Raw genomic sequence first — 18,061 nt, forward strand, 5'->3', positions numbered from 1 at the left:
TTATTTTTTCCTTTGGGCGAGGTGTCTGCTTCCCTCCAGCTCCCCGCGCTCGCTCCCCGCCCCCTGCCGCCCTCCCCGTAGCTCCCTTTCTCCGCCTCCTCGGCGATTGCCATCTGACAAGATCTCCAAATCAAAGTGATAAATCGCTCCAAACTTTTTTTGGCGGCGTTGAGATGTTGGAGGGGCGTCTAGCGCGCATGTGCGAAGGTGTCCAAACTGACAATGCTAGAGATAGCGAGTGTGGATTGAGAGAAAGAGAGAGAGGGAGGGAGAGAGAGTGAAAGACCGAGTGTGGAAGTGTGTGTGCGTGCGTGACACACACACACTCACACACACAGAGGAGAGAGAGAGAGAGAGAGAGAGAGAGAGAGAGAGAGAGAGAGAGAGAGAGAGAGAGAGAGAGCGCAAAAGAAGGAAAAGATCCAAGAAAAAAAACCCAACCACCCAGCAGCGACTGCAGGACTGGGCACAGCATGAGATCCAAAGGCAGGGCAAGGAAACTGGCCACAAGTAGGTGCAATATCCCTTTTCTATTGGCTTTTCCCCCTCCTCTGCCATCTTGCATATCTGTCTCTAGCGCTCGGGGAGAGAGCGCGGGTTGCTTTGGCGCGGGGCCCCGGGTAGAAGGCAAGCACAGCGCAGCCTGCAGCCCGAGCAACCTGCCGATTCTAGCCTCCGTGTCCTGGCTCTTGCTCTTGGTGCGGAGGAGCCACGGTAGCCCTAAGTCCCGCACCAGGACCAGCTGTGGCAACTCCCGGGTGGGGGTGGGGGCAGCAAAAAGCTGGGTGGGAGGGAGGAGAGCGCGCGAGAGTGAACGTGAAGGGGTGGGGGGGGGGGAAGGAGAGTGTGTCCCCCTCCCCTCCCTTCCCCCCAGGCGGGGGAGAGTCGCCTCTGGCCAACCAGCTAGTCCCCGGAGCGGGAGGAGGGAGGGAGCGGGGGTGTGGGGGGGGAGCGGGTAGGGGGAAGGGCGCCTTTCGGAGTCTCGGTTTGTTTCTGGGGTTTGGAATGGGTGGCGGGCTCCGAGGAAGCCGCGGTGGCGGCGGCAGCAGCGGCGGAGTTGGGAAAAGTTGCGAGGCAGCCGCTTGCAAGTTGCGCGGGGCGAGCGGGCTGCGCCGAGCGGCGGCTGCGGTAGTGGGCGCTGTGCGCTCGGTCCTACGGCGCGGCGGTGTGAGCTGCGCGGCCAGAGCCCCGGGAAAGAGGAGACAGAGGGGGGCCGTGGTCCTGGGGCTGGATGGGGGGGAGCACTGGCGGCACCGAGCTTCGGGTTCCGCAGATCCACTCGGCAGGTGGGGAGAGAGGAGGCCGCGCCAGCGCTCCCAGGCCCTGGCCTGGAGGGCAAGCGGCCAGCCGCGAAGACGGTGCAGACAAGGCCGGGAGGGCGCGCTCCGACCGGAGAACCCCGGCCTGGCAGGGCGCCGAGTGACCCCCAGGGGGCGGGCTGTCGGAACTTGGGGCCGCCGAGAGGGCGCAGCTCAGCCTGCGGCTCTCTTGCTGGGTGCAGCCAGGGTCCCAGGTCACTCATTCTCCACGGCGCCCTCTCCCTGACCGGAAAGGAGCAGTCTCGGTCACGCCAGACTAGGCAGTGGGGTTTTGGGCCAGGGGAGACGGGACTCCCATCCCCCCCCCACCCCCACTCTTTCAGCAAAGGGCTTGGGTGACACTCCGGGACAGGGTAGGATGGGAAGCGCTGCATAGCTTGGGCTAATAGGTAACCAGGCTGGGTTTGTTCAAAATCTGCTCTGCGTCGAAGGGGACACAGCGGGCAGTCTGCAGCATTCTCCCCCGTTGTCAGAGCTGCTACGGGAGGGGACCGGCCAGGCCGCCCTTGGCTCTCACACTTGGATTTACGGAATACCGAACTCTCTAATTGTTTTGTTTCGGACCAGAGAGGCGAAAGATGGTACGTGGGTAGTCTGTTTTCCCCCAGCGAAGTCCCCAAACGACTCCCTACGGCACACGGGGCGCATCTTGGCACCGCGGCGCCGGCCACAGTCTCAGCCTCCTCAGCGCACTGCGTTGGGGACTCCAGTGAGTCGCCAGGCAAGACGCGGGCCTCCCAAGCGCCCTTCCAGAGCTTCAGCTATTCCGAACTCATGCCGCGCACTCACACACTCCCTAGTGGCATCTTTTCCCTCGGAACTCAGGTCGTAGGAATCAACCTAATTTCAGGGCCGGCCGCCTTATCAAGGCAGCCTGCTTCTTCTCTGCTACCATGGCTCTTTTCACTTCGTTGCAACAGTGTAAAGTGCGCCAGCGGAACTGTATTTTTCCTGTTGGCTTTTCATTGAGCTCGATGTCTTTTTTTATTTTCATCCGAGAGGTAATAAATGCACACATGCTTGATGGCTTTAAGACTTCAAAGGTTAGGTTTTGTGTGTGTGTGTGTGTGTGTGTGTGTGTGTTTGAGAGGAGGCAGGGAGATCGGTTCAACTGAGCAGTAAGTTGTGAAATAAAAGCCCAAGGCTTTGCACAGTGCCTGGTTGCCCGGCATCCTACGAAGCGAAAGCAGAACGCAAAATCCTTCGAATTTTCTTAAGCACCCCCTCCCCGCGCCCTAGCTGTTTTAATTAGTAAGCAAGCTGTACACCGCGCAGCCCACTCAGCGTTGAGAGGCTGAGCCTCATTTCTGATCTGATGGGACTTGTCAGTCACCGCATGTGAGACACATTGATTTTGTCTCCTGTGGATAAGGATGCCCATGTGTTCCCAGAGAGCAGGACCCAGCCTTAGGAACTTCTGCTGAGCCTCAGGTTCCCACTAGCCGGGCTTTGCTACTTCAGCTGCCTTCCTGAAACACCGGCGCTGCTCGTGCTGTTTTCCAGCTACGGTCTGGGCAATAAAGGAAATCATAGCAAAACTAGAGATTTTTGTATTTTAAAGCGCTATTTCCTTTTGCCGAACAGCGCGTGGCAGAGCTGGCTGGTGACCCTTGCGGTGCAATCATCCAAGGGAAACTTAGCTGCTTTTTCTTTTCTCTTTCCTTTTCTCTCTTCTTTTCCTTCCTGCGTTTGGAAGAGGTGATGTAACCAGAAACAAAACAAGAAAAAAAAATTTACTGTAATCGTGGTAAATGAAAGCCTTAGGAGGAAAACAAGATAGACAGAAACAGAGCTTTCTCCGATAGTTGATTATTCTTTTTATCCTTCGTGTAAGACTTAGGTGGATGTCAATTTAGCTTGGTCTTGGCTAAAGCTCAGGAGCCCATGGTGGGAGACCAGAGACCACATACCTTGAAAATGGTCCCTGATGTTACACGGACAGATTGAATGCACAATCTTGAGCCTAACTTGTAGGACTTATTCGCACACAATATTTGAAACAGATAATTTCGTTGTAAACCATATGAGGAGACATAAAAGTTTAATGTAAAAAATAAAAAAAGGGGAAATCAAGAAAATCGAAATATGTACTGTCTAAAACCTTTGACTTACATTTGAATCTTCAAGAAAAGAAAACGAAATAAGCCAAGGCCACTCTTGGCAGCCAGGAGACTTCTCAGTCGTTTTATTTGGTTATTTGGGGTGGCGCGGGGTTGCTAGAGAAGCACCTGGGCCTGACCAGGAATTCCAGTTGCCACTCTCCTCAGGGTTGCGAAGGAAGTGATGTAGGGTCTGCTGTGCACTGTGCACGTCTGGAGCCTAAAATACCGAAGGGAACCGCACTGTGCATTCCCAAAGAACCAGCCTGCAGGGTTTCAGTCAAAGCCATGAACAAGTTTCATCCAGTAACCCCCATAGTTGCAGACGCAGAAGGGACAAGATTATCAGAACCCTGGCGGTGGCGGGAGGCACTTGTTCTGGCCTTGATCTTTGTTTGAAAACAGGGTCCGAAGTTGGAAAGGTGCATGCCAGTTCTGCTTCCCATGTTTAAACTCGCCCTTGCAACTCAGCACCTAGACTTAATTCTGAAGACAATCACAGCCGGGTTTAGGCTGGACTCCCGCGTGCTCACTCGCCTTAAGAAGCGGCACCGCGTGGCCCCTTTTGCTTTCTAGCATGCGTTTATTTGTTTATTCCAGGCTGCTTTGAAGAAGGAAAAATTATTCTCCCGGTGGAGGCTGAGGCCCCTTCTAGGAAGACGTTTCATTCGCCATTATTTGATCATTACCCTGGCTTAGGGCTTCTTTATTACGTTTGGCACTTTGAGGCACCATTTCGTTTCTTTTCGCGCCCCCTCTTGGATTTGTGTTTAGGGGAAGGTTGACTTTGCCTTTCTTTCTTGCCTCATCCCCACCACTGTGGGAGAGGACCCTTCATTAGCTGCAGAGCCTTATGTGCCTGGACCTGTGAGTTTCAGGTTTTGGCGACTGTGTCCTTCTGTCCCTGTGCCTAAGTCTGAGTGAGCGTCTAGGTTTTGAGGATAGCCCCATCTCAAGCTTTCTTAATTAAGATCTCTCCCTGTTCAGAGGCCTACCCTCCTGTACAGACACTCAGCATACAGGGCGACTGTGGAATAGAAATTAACAAGTCCCCCTCTCTTCCTTTGAAGTTGAAGGTGGGTCTTGTAAGCAGTTTCTTTTTTAACATCTGAGCGTTTGAGAGTTTATTTTGTTTTGCTTTTGGAATTGGAGGGGGAGAGGGTTGTATAACAGAGGCTACAGAACGGACCAGAGCAGGAAGGCCACAGCTGAGGACTCCTGGCTGAGTCTAACCCCGGGCTGGTGGAACAAGGGGGCACGACTATAGCTGGGACCCCACCTTGGCAGCCTCTTTCCTGGCATCCCCCTGGAGTGCCTCCCTGAAAGCAAGCGGGCCACAAGGTGGGGGGATTTGACTTGTTTGTTCACAGGTTCTTTTCTGGTTCTCAAGGTACTGGGAGCCAGACAGAGCTCAATTCTTTACAATGACATCCCTCCTCTTCATTTCCAAAGTGCTGGCTGCAGAGAAAACTGGCCCTTATGGGGTGTCGGGGTGGGGCAGGCAAAGTCCCAGGGATGAAGGAGCCAGAGTTCCCTCAGAGCACACTGTTTCCAGTCCCTTCCAGCCCCTCTACCTCCCCAGACTTCTTGCTTTGCGCTTAAGGCTTTGATTAGACAGTGCACCTTCACTTCAACCCCAGGGTGCTTATGCTTAGTGCCTGGTACACCGTTTGCCTTGAGCCTTGTTTGCCGCGGCAGTGTAGACATACGCAACTCGTGCACACAACTCTCACTTCTGGATTCTTGTGCACATCCTCATTTACTCCTTCCCTCTGTAGGGCATTCCCTAAGGCATCCTCTTGGAGGAGGGCACGGGCCAGGAGGAGACAGACACAGCAAGGGTGCCAAGCACTATTTTCTGAAGTGATGCTTAACCCTTTCTGGACTGGATGGAGGCTGCAGTCCAGGCATGTCTGTTGCAGCTGGTGGGTCTGTTTTTCCTTCTGACGTGAATCAGTAGTTCCTTCAACATTTCCCCACCCCACTAGCCAGGATCCTTTTTCTAAAATTAGATTCTTTCCCTCTCCCTACTCTCTGGCCTCCTGAGGAGTTTAATGGGATTTTCAAGGAATTTGTCCATGTAGAGAGGACAACACTGAAGGGAAGGACCAGAGAGAGGCAGAATGCTTCTTCCAGACTTGTAGGTTGCAGGCACTTGGAGACCCCGCCCTTAGCACACACAGAGGAAATATTTCTTGTTCGCTGCTTTGGCTTACTTGCCATGCAGGGAACTTCAGAGAAGTTTCTGCACAGCAGAGAAACTACTTACAAAAGTCTAAGTGTGACAGAATGCTCTAGCTCAGCACTGAAGAGTTAACACACTTGCCCTCTCCTCCTTGGAAGCACCCTGGTTGGGGCAGGTTATATGAGTGTGGCTCAGTTACTGCTGTGTGCAGAACTAATGGCTTCAACCTTTTTAGTTCAAGTGGGAGGAGAGAAAGGCCTGGATTCCTAGTCCAATGGGTCCCACTGGAGACCAGGCCCTGGCTCCTGGCCAGTTCTGTACAATGTCAACATTGAATATTTGAATTCCCAGACTCCATTTAACAAGTTTCTAAATAAATAAACTCATTGTGTGTCTGTGTTTAAAATTATTTCACCTCTTTCATAAAAGCTTATTGCATTGGTCTTGCAAGTCTATTTTCAAAAAAATAAAATAAAATAAACAAACAACAAACAGAGCTTAAGGCATTTTTAACAGCTAGAGCTCCACAACGTGTATGTATGGCAAAGCCATCCTTGGTCCTTAGAAGCTGAGGTATTCTGTGTGACAGGACAGCAAATCAGAATAAAATAAAACAACATAAAATAGTATTAAATAAAAAAATTCAGAAGGAGCGCAAGTTAGAATAAAACAAATACATAAGATAGAACACACCAAGTTCAGAAAGCCAGTGAAATCACACCTAAAGCGAGTGTGTGATTATGTGAATCCAGTGAGTTATTTGATAATGTTGGGCACTGGGTTCTAAGGGTTTTCCTGATGTCTATGGCTATACAGACCTTCCAACCCTACTTACGGAATTTGTCTCTGGGCATTTCCCTTGTCTCTGTGTAAGCTGGATGCAATAGATACCTGTATATTATTTCAGTTTGGTCAAAAGAACAATATGAACCTTACAGTTTCCCTCATTTTCGAGCAGTTTTGGGCAACCAAATAGTGTTTTATGCAGATGGGGGCAGCATGCCATGTTGTTCTAAAAAGTACTCTTTTTATTTTATTTTATTTTATTTTATTTATTTTTTAACAAAAACAAGTTCCAGGTCTCTTGCAAGTGTGGACTCCATCTGGAGTTGTTAGGAAAGAAAGTGGAATTTGCTTTAATTTATTTGTGTAAATTCCATTATTAAAAAGAATGGGATTTGAAAGGGCACATAGCAAAACCCATAACGTCTAGCTAGTAATGTGGAGAGCTCAAAGCCAAGGGAAAAATACCACCAACGCATGCAAACCCTGAAATAGATTACAATGACCTCAGCCATTTTCATTTTCGGAAATAATAGTCATGATTAAAGTGGGGGAGAGTTCGGCCTGGAGCAGAGCTCTTCTGCATTATTGTAAAAGTTCTTCTGTCGTTAAAGAACTGTTTCATTGCAGAGGCAGCTGAAGTTTTAATCAAATTCCTGATTCTTCAAATGTGTTCATTCTGGAATTGCTTTAATGTTGATTCTCCATATTCTTATTCAACAACAAACATGTTTTTGCTTTACTGTATGTTCAGTCCAATCACTGAGTACTAATTTTATTATAATTCTAAAGGATAAATTATCTAGAAAACAGATTTTATTAATTTTTTTTTTTTATTAATTCTTTTATTAAGTAGCTGTTCGGGAAGTCAATGAGTGTCACAGGGAGGACGGAGGAGGATTCTTAGCCTTGTTAAGAGTCTGCCTGAGGATCTAATTTTGTACCTCGGTGTTGTTCAAATGATGGCATTTATGAAAGCCCTTCTATGAAGCCCTTGGTAGGGTTTGGTGATATTTTAGACAACAAATATTAATGAAGTCCTGCTGTGTGGTAGGCCCCATGCTCGGCGATGCATGGTTTCAGCTCTCATGAGCATTTAAATGTGCACAGCAGTGTCTGAATTGAGTGTGATCCCCGATTGAATAGCCAGGTCAGCTTCAAGCTATTGGATGCCTCTTGCAAAGTGGGAGCAATAACACTACCCTCCCTGGGCATCTTTCCTTGTGCAGTGGGAATAATCATACCACTCTCCCTGGGCTCTTTATTAGTGAAGTGGAAGTAATAATACCATCGTCCCTGGGCTCTGGTGAAGAAGTAATGAGTGTTCATCAGGTGCATGTTTGCCACGTACCTAAGCCTCAATCAATCAATCAATCAATCAATTAATTAGTCAATCAGTCCATCTCAATCATTTCTTGTCTGATTTATTAATTAAAATTTCTGAAGAGGAAATACACTTTCCCTCTCCTAATCTGTGTGTTTTTGCAGCCTCAGTTTTAGAAGTGTTTATACGCCCATAGGAAACGTCTTGTTTGTCCTCTCAGTGTGTTGTATTCCCCTACCCAGGGAAGGAGGTTGCATATAAAATTTGGACGCATTATAATTGAAGTCAAACTAGGTAATGCATTTACTGTGAAAATGTGAGAAGTTTGTTTATTCTTGGTGTGTGTGTGTGTGTGTACATGTACACACTTGCTTGTGTTTTGATAAGTGAAAGTAACTTATCCCAGATTCTGATATCTAGTCATTTATCTAGAGAGAGAATCTTTGGCAGCAATGTTGTGTCTTTCTCTTCCTCCATGCTATTTATTGTTAACTGGTTAAACAACAAGAGATCAAACTGAAACTTCCCTTCCTCCCCTGTAGCCGCAGGGCACCAATCTTTATTTTTTATTTAACCCAATTCTTTGATTTGCGGGCTTGGGGCTGTAAACCATTGGGGTACAGTGTAAACCATTGGGGTACAGTGGTTCTCCACAGTGTGAGAAGAATTTATTTCTTTACTGATGGTGGTGATCAGAAGAAAAGTTGGCCCTGCCTTTCTAGGAAGGTTTAGATGTCACATCCTGCCTCTAAAGACCTAAACCTAAGGGAGATGTGCAGAGGGTATTTAAAAATAAACACATTGGTCTTTGCAATCGTGTGTTGTATTGCTAGCACAGATACTGGTTAAATTAAAAGGTTAGATTAGACTCTGAGGATTCGAGGGGGGGAGAGCCATGGTGCAATAGTAATACAATGGGCACTACTAATGAATGTTGGACTGAACAACTAATTTATGTCAGTGCGACCATAAATGGACTTTTCAATGACTGCTTCACGTCGAATAACATGGCTGGGATATTGCCATGCATATAGAGGTGTGTTTGAGAAGTAATAAGCCTTGCTTATAAACATTTCCAATGAACTCTTAGATACATGACTCCCAATTTGCTACACAATGCTAAGATCTAAATTCTTCACACTCTGGAGCCTGGGTGACTCTGAGTTTAGGCTCTCTGGTTCAGATCCTGGCACAACTGTTCGCTAGCTGACTGAAGTGAAGGCAGGCCGCTTAATCACTCTGTGTTCCAGCTTCCTTCCTTATGAACAAGGGCAGTTATATCACGTGAGCTTTGACCGGCCAGTGAGTTTAGAACTCATTAAGTGGACTACAAACACAGCGCATGTTCATTGCATTTCATTAACTTTTTAGGCTTCTTTCTCTCTTTGGCTGACATGCTCTTTGGGTCTGTGCTCCACCCTCTGACCAGTTTCCTTTACATTCCTCCCTCCCAGTTCTTTGCTGTGCTTTCGCCATAGCCTGTAAACCAATCCATACTGTCCTTTTACGATTAACATCTAGTTCTCTAGGATTCTACCTGAATTCTCCCTTCTTCGTGCTCCTCGGAAGCACACCTCAAGGCACGACTTCTCCAGGCCATTTCATTCCAACTGTAAGAATTAACATAGGATGGTTTTGGAATTTTGTGATAAATCTCCCATCTTCCTCCTGCATAGCTTCTCTTCCTGGCTTAACTGCAAAGCTTTTGCAGATTCCTTTTCTGCTCTGTGTCTTCTTCTAGGCTTGTCAAGGCAGTCATCAAGACGATTAGAAATGGCGGTCAGCTTTGGGTCTTGAACTATGCAAACCCCTTCAGTTTCTTTGTCTGGGAAACCTGCACAGCTAGGGGATGACAGCCCTAAGATTCTGGCATAGCTGAAGCTTCAGTTGCATACCAAATCCGCCCTTGGCCTGTTTTGACAGTGATAAACCACCTGGAAAACACATTGGAAAGTGGGCATTATTCCTAATTTTCACCAGTAATAAATATCCCTCATTTTGCCACTTCAGGTCCACCCGCTGGCTCCTCACTTAAGTCTCTCTTGATCTTAAACTCTGCATCTGAAGCTAGAGAATATCAGGGAATCAAGGTAGAGACTGGGAAGATGTTGGTGGACTCATGGAATTCCAGGATCTCAAACTCACAGAATTCATTAGAAGCCACATTTTTACATAAATCCTGACCTCAATTTATACGGTATTAATACCCAGCATAGCAGAAAGAATTTTGTGGTATATTTTAATGCTCGTTTGTGATTAAAGATTCTTTCGGACAGTTTAAGCTTGATAGATGATGCTATACTTACTGAGCCTTGTTTTACTGAGATTAGATGAACCCCACCCTTTACGCTCTGCCCCTCCCCCAATGTGTCCACACCCTCACTCCCAGGTTCACAACTATCCCATTTCTATGGAGAAAACGTAATTATTCCTTAGACAGCTGTGCTCAAACTTGAATCACTGAAGGGTTTCAATGTGGGAAAGCATTTTGCCCCAAAGCCAGATGTGACTTTTTCTGCTGTTATTAGGAATGCTTATAAATTGGATGGGAGCCCTTTATTGTGTGTGTGTATGTGTGTATGTGTGTGTACCCACTCATGCGGGTGTACATGGAGGCCAGAGATCAATGTTAGGCTGTGTTTTCTTGGTTGCGTTTGTGCATTATTTTGAGAGGGGGGTCTCTTGCTGAACCTGAGGAGAACACCTTTTTGCCTAGAATGGCTGAGCAGTGTACCCGTGGGACCTTCCAGTCTCTGTCAACCAGTACTGGAGTTACAGCCTTGTCTGATTTTCATTCGTGTGCTAGGAGTCCCAGCTCACTCAGATCCTCAGGTACCATCAACACTTTGCCCACAGAACTCTTTCCCAAACCCAGACCCTCCTTCAAATGGGGGTAGAAACTATGAGCCATGGTTCTCAGGCTTTGCTGTAGAGCACAGATCTTCTTTGGTGGGAGGTGTATGAATATGTCATGATGAAACGTTAATAAGGTAGGATAAAGAGATGAAATGCCTGTCTCTCTTTCTGCTGTGGCTGTGCTTTACAACATTCCTTTGGGTCCCAGACTTCCGAGACAATCTGCTGAAAGGCATGGGACCTCTTTAGAGAAGGTACCCCAAAAAATACATCAACATTTTCATACCACTTTGAGAGGTCATGAGCTTTCAAATTCCAGTCATGAATATTAAGGTGGTTTACCTCTTACTTCACCCTGGTATATTATACTGTAAGACCCTAAAGTTCTCAACAATCTTTTAAAATTACCTTAGAAATGTTATTTATACCACACAGTTTACCCTCAGCATATAACTACAACTGTGTCATGAAGAGAGTGCAAGTCTCTAAATCGTTGCTGTGCACCACCTGCCGCTGTGCGCCCCTCACCATTCATCCTTCAGTGGAAATTCCTGCACAGTCGCTTGTACACACAGTAGCTCTTAGCGTGCACGCGTGCGCGCACACACACACACACGTTTATGACTTGCTTTTTCCTTTTTGAACCTGAACACATACCCTAGAGACTTTCTTTCATCCGTACGTGCCACCCTGATGCATTCACCTCTACTGTTTGGACCCAATCGGCTGTGTTCAACCAGTGCTCTAGAGAGACATTTAGGTATTTTTCAGGTTTTAGAAAAGAACAGACAGGGAAGTTCCCCTAACTAGGACTCCAAGGGAAACTGAAAGCTAAGTCTACAATTCGAGGAAGCTTGCAGTTCAGGGTGAAGCCTGCAGGCTTCTGAGAAGCCCGCACAGCAGGGTTAGAGGAGGTCATTGAGGGCTGCCTCACCCTGCCAGGGCAGATCTGATTTTCCAAGCATCTTTGCTTAAACTCCCCCTCTCCCCACCCCCACTGGAGGTTCAAGGGTCTAACCCCAGAGCCAAGGTACATCTTGGAAAGATTCACTGGGATCTAGCTGAGATTTCAACCTTAAGGAATTTCTCTGGATCTCATCTTTCTGCCTCGTTTGCATTTTCTCCTGCTGGTAGAGCAGGCTGGAGTTGAATCAATACCCACAGTCCAGCAGGTTGTCAGGGGCTAACAGTTTTTATAATTTTTGGTAATTTCCTCGTTGAGGTAGTTCATTATTATCCCACTGCCCTGTTCAGTGAGTATACTTTAAGGCAGTGGATGCAAGTATTGGGTAAATGAGGAAGGTTGCCTGAAGCTAAGACTTACTTGGATATTCTTAAAAAACTACCCATGGCCGGGCGGTGGTGGCGCACGCCTTTAATCCCAGCACTCGGGAGGCAGAGGCAGGCGGATCTCTGTGAGTTCGAGACCAGCCTGGTCTACAAGAGCTAGTTCCAGGACAGGCTCCAAAACCACAGAGAAACCCTGTCTCGAAAAACCAAAAAAAAAAAAAAAAAAAAAAAGAAAAAAACTACCCATGATAATTTATAGCCTATGAATTGAAAAGATCATTTAGATAGCAAATATTTTCAACTGGGTAACCAGACTGCAGGACAATTTTTTTTTGTAGGCTCTTTTATTTTATTAGAATAAAAAAATGCTTCCTGGTATAGTTATATATGTTTCTCCCGAATTCTTTTTCTTTTTTAGGTAGTTGTGGGGTGAGGATCCCCATGTATTTCTGATTACATTTTTATTCTGTTTTATCTCATTTTGTGTGTGTATGTGTGCACATGTATGATAGTGTTCAAGTGGAGGTCAGAGGACAACCTGCAGGACTTGACTCTCTCCTTTCTCCACATGGGCCCCTGGGGTCCGGCTCAGGTGCTCAGGTCTGGTGACAAGCATCTTTACCCGTTGACCCATCTTTTTGACCTGTCCTGATTCTTGAAGAGACACTGAACGGAGTGAGCTTTCTTTTGAGGACTGATGGTTATTAGGAACACATGCTAATAATGTTGTGGCTTGAGAGAGATTGCTGTTTAAGTCTTCAGGGCAATTTTTATAGTGGAAACTATCTCTTCCTTGTAACTATAGCATTGAAAAATTGACATTATAAATTTCCACACTAATTTCCATTGGCTGCAACACTCCATTTTACTATAAGTTAGAAACCAGGATAGAGAGATTTCTGAAGGATGGCATTCTTTGGCAATGTTGTTGATTAAATATAAAAATGTCCTGAAAAAAATTAGTTCAATTTGTTTGTTTACACAGAAGGTTGTGCATGCATACACACACACACCCACACCCCCCCCCCACACACACGGGATGAATAGCTGGGTGTTGGTTCTACTGGTAACTACTTTATTAAAGTGCATTGGATTGTATGAGATTAAAATGATACTGGATATTTTAGATTAGGTTTGCATAGATACTACTCAAGGAATTAAAATCTAGCCACATAAATCTTCTAATGAATTAATTTACTTAAATTGTGATTCCTTAGAGTACAGAATTTGTTATGAGTTTATTTTTTAATTGTGTGTGTGTTGTGTGTGCATTAAGGTTGTTCCACGGAGGCATGGAACAGTGTTCCTACTTAACATTTCTAAAAATACATTTTAGTTTAGATCAATCAGATTGAACCCATAAATATCTGTAGAGTGCCTGGTATGGATGGCAGAACAACCAAAAAGCCCAGGAACTCAGTGCATACAGCTTGACTGTAGTTGGTACGTAGAGAGCATAGCTATGTCTTGCTGCTGTCTGTCAGCGGCTACAGAGCCATTTCAGGAGCTTGAGGCCCTGGGCCCTCAGCTACTCTCTCATCAAATCTTTCTGTTGCCACAGGGAAGCCATGTGCCGGGTGCTTCAGTGCTCTCTCATGGATTTGGGATTCCATCCGAAAATAAAGCTCGGTTGTGTTTCTCTCCACACCTGCTAGACGTGGAGGCCTTAGCCCGCTTTACTTAATGACTCACATCTTAGTGTGGGGACAGCTTTTGTTTAAGGTATTTAAAAATAAAACCCAGCTTATTTATGAATACCGTGCTGTTGGTGACCACTGTCCAGGCATTCACGCAACAGATGCTCATTGATCTCCTAGTTTTAGGAGAAGGGAAGACAAGGGACAACAGTTCAGACTGGGCCTCTGCCCACGAGAGTTCACACTATGGAGGAGACAAGCCACAGGTCTCTATTGCCAGACATTGCTTGAGTTGCAAAGAACGCAATGCTTGGTTATATGTTAGGGAGCACAGCACAGCACAGCACAGCGTCGCTGCCAGGGATGTGTATGGCAGCCAGAGAACAGACTCTGCTGTCTCACTTCCCACTTTAACGGAGACAAGGTTTCTTTGTTGTTTGCTCTTGTGTGTGCCAAGCTAGTTGGCCCTCAAGCTTCTGGGGATTCTCCCATCTCTGCCTCCCATCTTTGTCTAGAGTCACAAACATGCACTGGCATACCTAGTTTTACATGACTTGTGGGGATTTGAACTTAGGTCCTCAGGCTTGCTTGGGCAAATAGTATAGTTTCCGAGCTCAATAGGGAATCTTTATTATGTGCTTAATGGGTGGCACACTGTCACTTGGAGAGCTGCAGACACACGCATTTGCCTTGTTCTTAATTCTTACCAGAAGCAGAGAAACATAAATATCATAAGAGTCACTTCAGTTTTGTGGCATTCATTTATAGACACCTAGTCCACGTGACTCCATGAACTAGTAGCCTAGACAGAGATGTTTGTGCCTCTTGCTTTATCGATGGAGGGGGTGAAACGTCTGTGTTTGATCTGCAGTCACTGGGTTAGAGGCACTATGGGAAAAACATACTAAATTTCTGAACCAAAAATTCAGCTCTGTTAAATAAATATTTATCGAGCATATATATTAAGAAGGTCAAGGCAAGCCATGAGCATGCAAAGAGAAATAAAATCTGTTTTCTGCTCTTGAAGAAGTTAAAATCCTTTGGGAGAGACACACATGTAAACAGATTATTTCAATACAGGGAGGTGAGAAGGAAAGCAAGGGCAGCAGGCCATACCCATTGAGTGACAGTGGTCTACACAGTAGATACACCCGTATGTCACATCAATTCTCAATAGAAAATTCATTATCTCTTCCCATGATGCAGGAAAAATGTTTCAGTTCTGAGAACTACAACTTACACATCAAAAAAAGAATTTAAAAACTATTTTTATTTGTAAGGGTGCATGCCTGGTGTCTACCGAGACAAGAAGAAGGCTTTGTGTCCCATAGAACTGAAGTTCCAGATGGTTGTGAGTCACCATGTAGTCACTGGGAATTAAACCTGGGTCTTCAGGAAGAGCAGCCTGTGCTCTTAACTGCTGAGCCATCTCTCCGGTTATTAAAAAGATTGGCTGGCAGTCCAGTGTTTCATAAAAGGACCACACATCAACTTTGAGTGTGTGTGTGTGAGATCATACTAACTGAGCAGACACAGGATGTCCTTGTGTGTGTGTGAGAGAGAGAGAGAGAGAGAGAGAGAGAGAGAGAGAGAGAGAGAGAGAGAGAAAGAGAGAGAGAGAGAGAGAGAGAGAATACTAACTGAGCAGACACAGGCTATCCTTGTGTGTGTGCGTGTGTTGTGTGTGTGTGAGAGAGAGCATACTAACTGAGCAGACACAGGATGTCCTTGTGTGTGTGTGTGTGTGTGTGTGAGAGAGAGAGAGAGAGAGAGAGAGAGAATACTAACTGAGCAGACACAGGCTATCCTTGTGTGTGTGCGTGTGTTGTGTGTGTGTGTGAGAGAGATCATACTAACTGAGCAGACACAGAATATCCTTGTGTGTGTGATCATACTAACTGAGCAGACACAGGCTATCCTTGTGTGTGTGCGTGTGTGTGATCATACTAACTGAGCAGACACGGGCTGTCCTTGTGTGTGTGCGTGTGTGTGATCATACTAACTGAGCAGACACAGGCTGTCCTTGGGTCTCTGCCCCTGCTGTGGCTCTGTGGATGGTCAAGCCATCCCTTCCTATGACCCCGGCATTAGTTTCACCTCATGTGTAGTTTTCATACCTTTTCCTGTCATGGGTCAACAGGTTCTTTTGGGAGGAGTTTGCTATACTAGCCACGTGCAGCTCTGGGAGGAAAATGATGCCCAAACTGATGTTCCCATGGTTTCAAAACGCATGTCTTGTTTCTAGGCTCAGCACCCCCCCTCCCCTGCCTCCTTTTCTTCCTCCTCTCTGTTCTTATTCTTCTTATTTTGAGGCAGGGTCTCATGTAGCCCAGGCTAGCTTCAAAATTACTATATAGTCAAGGATGACCTTGAACTTTCGATCTTCTTACCTCTACTTCTTGCGTTCTGGGATTATAGGCATGAGTCCATGGCTTTATACAATGCTGGGGACAGAATTCAGCCAGATCATGTGAATGCTAGGCAAGTACTCTCAATCTGAGGTACACCCCTGACCCTGGTCTAATTTTTATCCGACAGGAGAGAGCACTACCCGAAGATAGACTTGTCCTCTGAAAAGTAGCTTGTGTCTCGTGCTACCATGTGATTTTGTTGTTCATCAAAAGAAATAAAGAAGAAAAAGAATTGCTTTTTCTTCCAACTCTCTTTGCCAGCATCTTGCTGAGCTGTGTGTATGTGTCCCAGCCAATGTTCCAGACATAGGCTTGGCACAGAGATCGGCACATCCAGTGTCATTACTACTGGGCATGGACTGAAACCCTGAGCAAAACTCCCCAGTGCAGATGATGTTAGTAATTTAAGTTTCCTGTTGACAGTATTGTAATAGTAAAACACGGCACAGATGTTTGACTCATTAGCAGCCTCGTATCTTTGCTTCTTCCACTTGGTAGACACATCATTAAAACGGGTGGAAAATGCCAAGGTAAAACGCATCACGTGTCTTAGGGGTTTCGTAGGGCTGCAGGATCATCAGCTATCTCTTTCTGCCCTTGGTGATGGTAACCTAAGACACCAAGGTTCCCCTCTGTTATCTGATGCAGTGGAGGGGTTGCATCTTAATCAGCCTTTTCAATTAGTCTGGATGTTGGCCAGGACTGTAGATGGTTTCTGAAGTGTGGAAAATTTGACTCCCTGCCTTCTTTACTGATTTCAGAGTGGTTCGCCCGGCTGTCTCCTCAGTCAGGTAGAACTCACTGTGGCTAGGGGCTTTGCTCAGGGGAGGATGCCATCTACAGTGCTTTCAGCTCCCTTCACCTTAAAGAAAGGAGAACTGGTCTTCCCCCTTAGGTGGGAATGTTTCAAAAGTCTATTTTGAAAGTTGGGGAGGTGGCTTAGTGGGTAAAAAGGGCTTGCTTGTGGAAGTATGGTTATGGGAACCTGAGTTGGGAACCCTGGCACTCAGGAAAAATCAGATGCATTAGTGTATGTGACTCCATACTGGGTGTGTGTGTGTGTGTGGGGGGGGGGGGAGACAGGCACATCAAGTTTATGCTTAGCTAGAAATTTGAGCCCTACTGACTGGTGTTTACAGTGCCAGAAGGTACGCTGTGTACTATGAGAGGAGAAAGGTAAACACCAACCAGCTGCTAACCCTGTGATCTACAGTGGTGACCTGCCTGCATGGTATGCTAGTATAGTAGTGGCATCAATGTTATCGGGGTAACCAGCTGCTTCCTGATGCTATTTAAAGACCACTCCATGAGATCAAACCCTTTCTGACACTGTTTGGGTGGTCAAAAACCCGAGACTGGGAAGGCCATGGGCCTAGGAGAAAACCAAATACTGCTGTTCTGCTAAGGAAATAGCAATAAAGTGACTCTTAATGAAATTCTGCTATACCCACAGACATCATCAGAGAAGCTTCCTCCTGCAGCAGAGGGAAGCAAACACAGAGACCCACAACTGGACAGTGTGCAGAGTGAGAGATTTTGGAGCACTCAGTCCTGGGTGGGATATCAAAGCCTTCCCCTCAGGGCTTAGGGAAGACTGTAAGAGCCAGAGGGGAGGGACGACTCTGAGGAAACAGTGTCTTCCAGACACAGCAGGGTGGACACACATGTGAACTCCAGAGGCTGTGGCAGCATATCCAAGTTATGCTCAGGTTCAGGTCAGACAGGGTCCCAGCTCAAAGAGGGGGAAGTGGACATGGGGTCCCATCCTTAACCGAGATGCTATTTCCAATTGACATCTACTTGCAAAGGAACAATTAGTTTCTTCAATGGTGTTTCACTGAATATATTAGCCACACTTCAAAGTAGGCCCATGTTCAGGTAGATGCCAACACAAAACAAATTCAAGGGTATTTTTGTAGACTTTTTGTTTCATATTAATTTGGGGGGGACATTTTATTTTTGTCTTACTAACCTTTTGCCGATTTCCAATTTTGTGTTTTTATAGATTTGGCTTTTTGTTTATTATTATTATTATTATTATTATTATTATTATTATTACCTGTTTGTTTTCTAAAGATAAAGAAATGATGTGGAATTGGGAGAGTGGAGTGGGAGGATCTGGGTAGAGTTGGGGGAGAGGAAACCATTAGCAGAATA

The 18,061-nt window shown here is 46.2% G+C and overlaps 1 protein-coding gene across 7 annotated transcripts in view; it reads left to right on the forward strand.

Moving 5' to 3' along the window:
• Positions 1 to 421: 421 nt before the first annotated feature.
• The window catches only part of Mecom (MDS1 and EVI1 complex locus), a 557,609-nt gene continuing 539,969 nt past the window's right edge, over positions 422 to 18,061 (forward strand). For all 7 annotated transcript variants that reach the window (XM_057757213.1, XM_057757215.1, XM_057757218.1 and 4 more), the window contains exon 1: positions 422 to 510. In XM_057757213.1, the coding sequence (XP_057613196.1) occupies positions 474 to 510 (37 nt within the window). In that variant the 5' untranslated portion in view covers positions 422 to 473. The remainder of the gene's footprint in view (positions 511 to 18,061) is intronic.

Source organism: Chionomys nivalis, chromosome 24 (genome assembly GCF_950005125.1).
Source record: "Chionomys nivalis chromosome 24, mChiNiv1.1, whole genome shotgun sequence".
Taxonomy (NCBI): domain Eukaryota; kingdom Metazoa; phylum Chordata; class Mammalia; order Rodentia; family Cricetidae; genus Chionomys; species Chionomys nivalis.